At 70.9% G+C, this 9,310-nt stretch overlaps 1 protein-coding gene across 1 annotated transcript; it reads left to right on the top strand.

The window, feature by feature from the left end:
• The first annotated feature begins 1,831 nt into the window (after positions 1–1,831).
• Positions 1,832–6,219, top strand: CRIP2 (cysteine rich protein 2). The gene is made up of 8 exons (XM_062181209.1): positions 1,832–1,931; positions 4,685–4,779; positions 4,858–4,915; positions 5,055–5,195; positions 5,282–5,350; positions 5,424–5,518; positions 5,728–5,785; positions 5,874–6,219. Exons 1-8 carry the CDS (start codon positions 1,889–1,891, stop codon positions 5,936–5,938), a joined length of 624 nt encoding a protein of 207 aa, XP_062037193.1. The 5' UTR covers positions 1,832–1,888; the 3' UTR covers positions 5,939–6,219.
• Positions 6,220–9,310: the final 3,091 nt, after the last annotated feature.

The raw sequence follows: 9,310 nt of genomic DNA, 5'->3' as shown, positions 1-9,310 counted from the left end.
GTCCCCCCAGGACTGGCCAAAGGGCTCCTGGAGACTTGGGTTGGGCTGTGAGGTGTCCCCAGATCCTGGCCACTAGCTCCGTCCCATGGTGGGTGGGGCCGGCCACTAGCTCCGTCCCATGGTGGGTGGGGCCGACCTGGACACCTCTGCTGGCAGCTGCCCAGCCAGCCCAGCCCTGGGGCCCCCGCTTGTGACTTGCCGAGACAACCGCAGGATGTCAGGCGGCTGTGGTGTGGCTGCTATGTGCTGTCCTCACCCAGCTGTGCCCTGTGCCCGCCCTCTGCATACCAGGAGCCAGGCCTGCAGCCCTCTGGCCTCGGGGGGCAACCGTGCCCCTTCACATCTGCCCTGGGGTAGCCATCAGAGGGCCTTGGCCTGGGCCCCAGGACAGCAGCTGGGGGCAGCCAGGAAGGGGCTGGTTGTGGCTGTCCCCAGCCCTCTGTGGCCTGTCCACCTCCAGGTCATCTGGCCGGTGCCAGGGGACTGTGCCTTTGTTGCCACCACTCGGAGGTGCCTCCCCCATCCCCTCTACCCAGGCTAGGACCCTTGGGCCCCTCCCACAGGTGGTTTTCCATAAGGCACCTGTAGCCAGCCAGCTCTGTCCTCCCCTCCTGCAGGTACCACAGGTGGAGTGGAGGTGGGTGGAGGGAGGGGAGCTGGGAGTTGGCATCCAATGGGGAGCAGTGGGCTCCTGAATCCACCCTGAGCAAGGGGTGGGCAGTGAGTGGCTGACCACTCTGCCGAGGGACTGGCTGAGGGGCCCCTCCCCTGCCTTTGTTTCCCAAGCCTTTGATGGCTGCAGTCCACAGGTGCAGGGGGAGCTGGTCGGGCTGGTCAGTCGGCCTCGGGGGAGCACATGTTTCTGGGCTGTTGTTGCCATGGCAATGGCAGTGGCTACAGGATGCATGGGCAAGGAGGGGGCCAGGCCAGGGCCACAGAGGACACGCCCTGCGCCCAGGATCTGAAGAGGTGGCAGAGGCCACTGGGGCCCCAGCCCAAGCAGATGCAGCAGGGTGCGGCTGGCTGGAGCCCCTGCCCACCGTGGCCCATGGCTCCTGGGGTGCCTGCGAGGCCGAGGCGGTGGGAACACCAGACCCCTGCCAGCTCCAGGGTGGAAGGCAGGGGCGGCGAGACGGACCAGACCGGCCCCTGGTGGAGCTCCTTCACCGGCACCCTGGGGGCTGGAGGGGCAGGGCTGGGGCAAAGGCTGCCCCGTGAGTTTACGCCCCGGCCGCTGTCCCAGGGGTCGCCAGAGCCGGCTCTCCCCGGACGCCCCCCCCCCCCCCGTGGGCATGCTTGCGCAGCCACACCAGCGCGCTGGACGCCCCGGCCCTGGTGTCGAGGCGCACGGGCGCGGGCCGCCCAGCCTGGAATCCGACTCGGCCGTTGCTATAGAAACCGAGCAACAAAGGGAAGCGGGCCGCGCGGCGCGGCGGGGTTGGGGGTGGGGTCTCACCGGCGCCCGGGCCCCCTCCCCGCGACGGAGCGCGGCCCGGTCGCCGAGAGCCGGCCGGGGGCCCCAGGCCCGCTTGCTAGATTCGGGAGCCAGGATCAAGGCCTGCGCCCCCCGCCCACGACCTCGGGACGGACCCTGCCGGCAGCCCCGACGTTGCCATGGAAACACCCGGGGCAGGCGCCTGCAGACGCCCCCTCGGACGCCAGGGACGCGGGGTGCCAGGAAGGGTCCGGCGCCCTCGCTCCTGCCGCGGCAGGTGCGCCCCCAGCCTCGCGGGGCGCCCCCGGCAGGCGGCGGGCCGCTGAGGCCCCGCCCCGGCCGCCGAGCCAATGGACGGCTGGCGGCGGGGCGGGCGGAGGCGCGGGCGCGGCCGCAGGCGGCGGCGCGGAGACGGCGCGGGCGGAGGGCGCGGGCCGACTGGGCGCACCGACAATGGCTTCCAAGTGCCCCAAGTGCGACAAGACCGTGTACTTCGGTGAGTGCGGGGGTCCAGTACCGGCCGGGCCGCGCCCGCAGCGCTCTGCGACCAGCCCGGGGTCGCGCAGCCCCGCGCCACCCGCGGTTCGCTCGGGTGCGCCTGGCCCTGCCCCGGGATGCGCGGCACGAGGGTGGGGCCGCGGCGTCGCGGGGGCTGCCACGCCGGGACCGCGAGGCGACCGCTTGGGATGGGGGCGTGGGACCTCGGGACGAGCCCAGGGCTTGGGAGCGCGCGGGCCTCGCGGGCCATCGCGGTCCCAGTTGCGCGCGGGGCGGGGTCGGGCGGGGCCGCACGCTCTGGAGCCTCCAGCGCGCTCGGGTTGGTCTAGGCCCTGCCCCCTGCCCCCTGGACCCTGGGCCCGCCGTCCCTTCGAGGGGCTGCATGGCCCCCGGCCTCCACTCTGACCTCTGCCTGAGCCGCCGGGCTGGGTCCGGGCTCTGAGTCAGTCCCAGCGGGGGCGACCTTGGCTTCCCGCGTGTCCCAACCCGCTGCCGTGCTTGGCGCCAGACCTCCCGGAGTTTCACACGGCTGTGGGCTGGGGGTGCCGTACAGGTGGGGGGACACACCCGTCTCCACGAGCTTTAGAGGCGCCCAGGACCCCAGCCTCCTCAAGGTCAGAAGGGCCAGACTGGAGGCCTGCGGTGCCCCTGGGTAGGGAGCCCCCTCCCCCCAGGTGCTGGGAGCTCACTCTCCTTCCCTGAGTCGCCCCCCTGGCCCACCCTCTCACCGGCTTTGCCCACTGAGCCACCAGTGCCCGCACAGAGGGCCGGATGGAGGGCTGGGAGGGCCAGGGCCGGGAGCAGTGGCCGTGTCCAGGATGTGAGGGAGGCGGCTGCACAGAGAGCCGGAGGAGGAGCAGAAGGAGGGGAGTGGGGGTGGGGGGAGGAGGCCCTCTGTGTTCCCTGACCGGATTTGCCCTGGTGCTTCTGGTGTGGCTGGGAGCCGAGGGGCTTCCGGCCACCTCCTCTGGAGCCGGCCCGAGACTCAGTCCCTGCGCCAGAGCCGAGGGCTGTCCTCTGCAGCGCCCTCCTGCTGCCCCGCTGCCCGCGACTTTGCCCCAGGCCAGGCCAGCTGGGGGCTCTCTGGGGCCTCGGCCAGCAGTGCTGCCCACAACCCGGAAAAGTGCCCTGCCTGCCTGGGCGCCCGCGAAAAACAAAGGCTTCTGTCAGCCCTGCTGGCTTCTTTCCTGCCCGGGGGCACGGGGTGGGAGGCGGGGGTTGGAGTCCTGCCAGCCCCCCAAGCACATCGCACCCCTGCAGCTCATACCTGGCAGAGCCTGGCCAGGGCATCCCAGAGTGACCGGGAGAGCCTCAGCTCTGCGACCCCTTCCCTCCCAGGTCTAGAGACCCAACCCACAGTGTTCCCAACCCGCGCCTGGCATGTGTGGCCATCGACCCACTGTGGGTCTCAGGGTCAGCTCCCCGCCCCCACGTGGCCCACGTCCCAGGGCTGCCCCGAGCTACAGTGCTGACGGAGGACCAAGCTCCTGCCTGTCCTGGCTGGGACACAGCAGGGGCCTGGTGGCCTAGGCCCCCCGCCCTGTCCCTGACAGCCCAGCTGGTGCTGCCCTGGTTGGGTGGTTGCTGGGGACCCCACTCCTGTCTTGTGGCCCCTGTGGGTGGGCTGGGGCCTCTCTGAGAGCTGGAAGAGCTGCTTGTCCTGGGCCCATCCTGGCAACCTGAGAGCCCCTCGGCCCCAGCCCAGCCCAGCCCCAGCCCTGTCCCCAGCCCTGTCCCAGCCCAGCCTGGTCCCCAGCCCAGCCCGGTCCCCAGCCTGGTCCCCAGCCCCGGTCCCCAGCCTGGTCCCCAGCCCCATTCCCCAGCCCAGCCCTGTCCTCTGTTCCCAGCCCTGTTCCCCAGCCCCAGCCCCAGCCCCAACCCTGTCCCCAGCCCAGCCCGGTCCCCAGCCCAGCCCTCAGCCCCGTCCCCAGCCCCCAGCCCAGCCTGGTCCCCAGCCCCGTCCCCAGCCCCAGCCCCAGCCCCGTTCCCCAGCTCAGCCCAGCCCCGTCCCCAGCTCAGCCCAGCCCCAGCCCAGCCCCGTCCCTGTCCCCGTCCCCATCCCCAGCCCAGCCCCGTCCCTGTCCCCGTCCCCAGCCCCAGCCCAGCCCCGTCCCTGTCCCCGTCCCCATCCCCAGCCCAGCCCCGTCCCTGTCCCCGTCCCCAGCCCCAGCCCAGCCCCGTCCCTGTCCCCGTCCCCAGCCCCAGCCCAGCCCCGTCCCTGTCCCCGTCCCCGTCCCCAGCCCTTCCCTTCCCTTTGGAACTCGGCTGTGCTCCAGCCCCTCTTCCTGCCTCTTTCTCCTCCACCCTTTTCCTGCCTTGCTCCTGCAGGGGGGTGGGGGGGAGGTCCTGGCTTCCGCCCACTGGGAGGTGGCCCAGCAGCCCTGCCGACTGGGAGGTGGGGGTGCTCACCCTGGCCCTCAACAGCTGGTCTCAAGCCTTTGCCGCCAAAGTAGCAGCTTGGGACCAGGATGCTAAATATAGACCAATGGGGTCGAGCAAGGGTGCCCCAGGGCCAGCCCGGCCTCTCACAGGGGTTGTAGGAGGCTCAGTGGCTGCTGCGTGCGGGGGCAGGTGTGTGAGTGCGGGGCAGGTATGCAGGGCACTGCCAGGTGTGCATTCCTGCAGAGGGGATGCCAGGTGGAAGGTGGAGAGAAGCCCCCAGGGGCGTGTGTGTGTTGGGGGAGGGGCCGGTGCTGCAGGGGTGGTGCGGGAGAGCAGAGGGAGCCCGCCCCGACGTGCCCCCGCCCGCAGCCGAGAAGGTGAGCTCCCTGGGCAAGGACTGGCACAAGTTCTGTCTCAAGTGCGAGCGCTGCAACAAGACGCTGACGCCAGGCGGCCACGCCGAGGTGAGCCCGGGCCCGGGCCTGGGCGGGCGGCCGGGGCGGCGCCACCGTGGCCCTGTGCTCACCCGCGCTCTCCCACAGCACGACGGGAAGCCCTTCTGCCACAAGCCCTGCTACGCCACGTTGTTCGGGCCCAAAGGTGAGGCCCCCGCCCCGCCCCCTGCGCCCTCGGCCCACTCCGCCCCTCCCCGGAAGCCCTCGCGGCCTTTGAAGCCCCGGGCCCCCCAGCACTGAGAGCAGGTGCGGGATGAGGCCACCCACACACCTGCCCCCCGCAGGCGTGAACATCGGCGGTGCCGGCTCCTACATCTATGAGAAGCCCCCGGCCGAGGGGCCTGCAGTCACCGGCCCCATCGAGGTCCCCGCCGCCCGACCTGAAGAGCGGAAGGCGAGTGGCCCCCCCAAGGGGCCCAGCAAAGGTGCGCCAGGCTCGGGGCGGGCCGGGCTCAGGGCGGCCGGGGCGCAGCCCGGGCCGGGCCCCCGCTGACCCCACGTCCGCCCCCAGCCTCCAGCGTCACCACCTTCACCGGGGAGCCCAACGTGTGCCCTCGCTGCAACAAGCGGGTGTATTTCGGTGAGTGCCGCCCCGCCCGCCCCCGCGCCGCCGCCCCGGGGCGCGCGCGGTAACCCCACTCCCTCCTGCGCAGCCGAGAAGGTGACGTCGCTGGGCAAGGATTGGCACCGGCCGTGCCTGCGTTGCGAGCGCTGTGGGAAGACGCTGACGCCGGGCGGGCACGCGGAGGTGTGCGGGATGCGGGGCCCGGGCTGCAAGGGCGGCGGGGGCTGCCCCCTGGTGGCCGGAGCGGAGGCTCGCGGCGCGCCTGCGGAACCGCGCGCGCTGGGCACTAAGGGGCCGCCCGGGAGAGGGGCGGGCCCGCGCGGAGCCTCCCTGGCATGGGCAGGGCGCAGCCTCGGGGAGGCGGGCGCTCAGCAGCCTGTCCCCCCCTGCAGCACGATGGCCAGCCCTACTGCCACAAGCCCTGCTATGGAATACTCTTCGGACCCAAGGGTGAGTGTGGCCTGGAGTCCTGGCCTGGAGGGGGGTGGTGCGCCACGGCCCCGCGGTTCCCCCTTGGCACCACAGCCTCTTTCCACAGGAGTGAACACCGGAGCAGTGGGCAGCTACATCTACGACGCCCCTGAAGGCCAAGTGCAGCCCTAGGCACCAGCCAGTCTCAGGAGCAGGGCCCCTCGGCCTCGATCCCCGCTGGGCTCTGCCTGGCCCAGCGTCCCCCTGCCAGCTGGTGGGCGCTGGAGCAGGAGGGAGCCACCCCCTGCCTGTCCTTGCCCCCGCGGGTCCCCGGAGGCTCTCTCTCCTGCCACCTCCTCCCATGTTATTTATGCCCCCCCATGCTTCACAGCGCCCCTCACAAGCACCCCTCACTCTCACGTGGGCCACACCCAGCCGCGCAGACCTGTGCTGTCAATAAAGTGTGGAGGACAGCAGGGCCTGTGTGTGTGTGTGTGTGTGTGTGGCAGGGATGGAGGCGGGGGCGCCCTGTTCCCAAGGTGATGGTGGAGGGGCATCCAGAGTGGGTTCCCATGGGCGGGGGAGGAGCTTGGGCCACGTGGGGGCAGTGGTGCCAGCCCTGGGACCAGGTGAGGGGCTGGGCCCAGCCAGAGACCAAAAGTTGTGGGCGGGCCTGGACAGCCTGGGGTTGGGGTGGGGTGCAGGTGACAGAGGAGCCTGTGCAGAGGCCAGGGAGCTGGGCTGGGTCACCCGAGACAGTTTGGAGGGGCTGGTGCAGCCCCCAGGGGGGTGGGCAGCTTTGGTGGGGGAGCCTGCCTCTCATGGGTGGGGCAGGCCCAGGGACAGAAGGAGGGATCAACCCAAGAGTGAGGACAGGGGGCTTCAGCTCCTCCCTGCCCAGGTGCCCTAGCTGCTGGGTTTGTAGTGCTGAGGGTCATCCCTGGCTTCCCCAAGTGGCGCCTGGGCAGCCCCCTCCTCACTCTGCCTCTCCACCTGCCCTACCTGTGATGCCCACTAGAGGGCGACCCTGATCTTCCACTTGGGAGCTGGGCTGGACCTTCTTCCCTCTGCCCTTGGCTCCGTAGGGACCCCCAGCCTGAGCTCATGCTCCCACCCCCAGATGCTGGCCCCTCCTACAGCAAGGGGCACCCAAGCCTGCTCACCCCTCATCCCAGTGCTACAAGCCACTCACTGTCACACCTCCAGGGCCCTCGACACAAGTCCCTCCCTGGCCCGCCCGCCCCCCCAACCCCCCCCCCTCCCGGCCTGCAGACAGGTCTGGATGCTGGGCCCAGTGTCCTGTGAGCAGCCATCCATGTCCTTGGTTGGGGGGCGGGGACGCCGCGGGGCTGGTTCTAGCATCTCCAGTGGCACCACCGCCCTCCTGGCAAAGCCGGAGCCAAGCAGCCTGGCCAGCTCCCCCAGGCTGGAATGTGCCAGGATGTGGGCCTGTGGCAGGAGCAGGGGGGCTGCAGCAGGTTCAGGCAGGTGGGGGCTCCGCTGGGCTCCCCTCCTCGTCCCCTCCCGCCGGGCCCAGGCTTCCGGGTGGGGGTTCGTTTGGGTGAGCACCCCGGGTCTCCACCCTCACCGATGGCTGCCTGTGTGGCCTGGGATGCTGTCGGCCCGGGGGGTGGGAGGCTGCTGAAGCACAGCCGGGACCCTCCCTCGGGAGCCTCCAGTGGAAACTATGTCTCCAGGACAGGCAGTGGGCACTGCTCCCTCCTGGCCTCCCCAAAGCCTGCGTGGCCAGGGCCAGGGCGGGCGCACATTTGTGTTCGAGGAGGGAGGGTGGGGTCCCTGAGGGGTGAGAAGCTTCGGCCTGGCGGGGACAGCAGAGCCCCACCCCCCCGCCTGGCCCACTTCCTGTTGGGGGTGGATGACGTGCTGCCCTGTTTGTGTCTAAGGGGTTGTCATGGAAACCGGGGCGGGTGCCGCTACTGTTTGTCTCTGGGCGTTGCTGGGCAGTGTTGGTGGGGGTGGCCCAATGCCGACACACTGCCAGGTTCCCTTGGCACCAGCTGCAGGAGGGCCCCTTCCCTGTTCCTGCCAGGTGCTTCCTCGGTGCCCACAGCCCTGCTTGGAGAGGAGCAGGAGCAGGTGCACCCCTCCTGGAGGCTGCACCCTCACCCAGGCAACCCAGGCCTGGCTCCCAAATGTCATCGGCCTCTCGCTCCCCTTTCAGAGACTTTGGGAGCCAAGCTGGGGAGCACAGCCGGCCTCGCCCCACCGCGTCAGCCTCCGCGGTGGATCCGGTCCCGCACTTCCTGCCACCTCTGTGGGGCTGGCTCCCTTCCCCGAGTCCCAGGCTCTAGCCTATGCCCAGCTTCCTCTGGGCCAGCGACCCCAGCCTCAGCACCGCCTGCCCCAGACTCCCCCAGCTCTGCTCCCCCTTCCGACCCCACCCGGCTCAGGCATCCCCCCAACCCCTAGCGCCTGTGGGTGGCCTGGTGGGTCAGTGTCAGGAGACTGCCTCGGGCTCTTGGGGGCTGGCATGGGACCAGGACACCCGAGGGCCTGGCTGGCGCCGGGGTGGGCTCCGAGCCACAGACAGCAAGGCCGCACCGGCTGGGCAGGTGAAGCCTGAAGTCAAGGCAGTTGTGGCTGGGCTTGGCTCCAGGAGACAGACTGGGCACCAGGCCCTAGGCAGGGAGCATACCCTGCTGGGGTCGAGGCTGGCAGAGGGAGCCCCGGTCCCTCCGCACCTCGCTGATTGCTGTGGTGCCTCTCCCCTGGGCCTGCAGGTGAGGCCTAGAGGGCCAGTCCCCCTCCCCTCCCTGTCCCCAGCCTCCCCCATCCTGGGGTCTGGCCTCAGCCAGTCCAGACGGGGTCCCAGGAGGCAGAGTTGCTGAAAATAGGCTCTGGGAACTTGTGCTCAGCTGAGGGGAGGGGCGGGGAGGGTGGACCCTGGGGAGCCCGAGTCGCGGGCCAGGCCTCAGCCCGTTTTCCATTGCAGAGGGCATGGGGCTGGAGCAGCCAGGGCGGGGCGCAGGGGCGGGCAGCTTCCCACCTGGCTGCACCTTGAGTCCTGCACACTGTCGGGGTGGGGCCCGACGGCGCCAGGCGCAGCGCTTCCCTGCGGGGCCGGGTCAGCGGGCACTGTGAGGCCCAGCCCCACTGTCTGTGGATGTCCTGGTGCCACATCCCAAGGGGAGGAGCGGGGGGCGGAGGAACCCAAGGCACCCAGTCGGTCTTGGCCCCCAAGGTTCCCTATGCATCCTGGTGCAGGGCCGTCCCTGGAGTGGCTTCTGGGGGCTCTGTGTCCTCTGCCCCCCAACTCCCACTTCTGTGACACATTCCAGCCGCCCCGGCAGAGTGGGAGGGGGACGAGGAAGGCCCAGCGCTGCTGGCCCAGGAGGTGGCCACGGGGCCTGCCTGGCTGAGCTCAGAGGGCGTGGGACTGGGCAGGGCGGCCTGCACAGGGGCCTGGTGGAGGAAGGGGGCTGTGGCCACCCCCGAGGTGGGGGTTCCAGTGTTGGGAGGGTTCCAGGGATTGTCTCTGTGAGTCTGTGTATTTGTTGATGCGTGTCTCTGTGTGTAGATATGTCTGTCTTTGTCAGTCCGTCT

Source organism: Lepus europaeus, chromosome 22 (genome assembly GCF_033115175.1).
Source record: "Lepus europaeus isolate LE1 chromosome 22, mLepTim1.pri, whole genome shotgun sequence".
Taxonomy (NCBI): domain Eukaryota; kingdom Metazoa; phylum Chordata; class Mammalia; order Lagomorpha; family Leporidae; genus Lepus; species Lepus europaeus.
Note: the sequence above shows the minus strand (reverse complement) of the source record. Positions and strands in the feature narration are given on the sequence as shown.

Coding starts and splice junctions, on each gene's coding strand:
- CRIP2 (XM_062181209.1), top strand. CDS start 1,889: ATGGCTTCCAAGTGCCCCAAGTGCGACAAGACCGTGTACTTCG. Junction 1,932..4,684: donor CGACAAGACCGTGTACTTCG/GTGAGTGCGGGG, acceptor CCCCGCCCGCAG/CCGAGAAGGTGAGCTCCCTG. Junction 5,351..5,423: donor CAACAAGCGGGTGTATTTCG/GTGAGTGCCGCC, acceptor CCTCCTGCGCAG/CCGAGAAGGTGACGTCGCTG.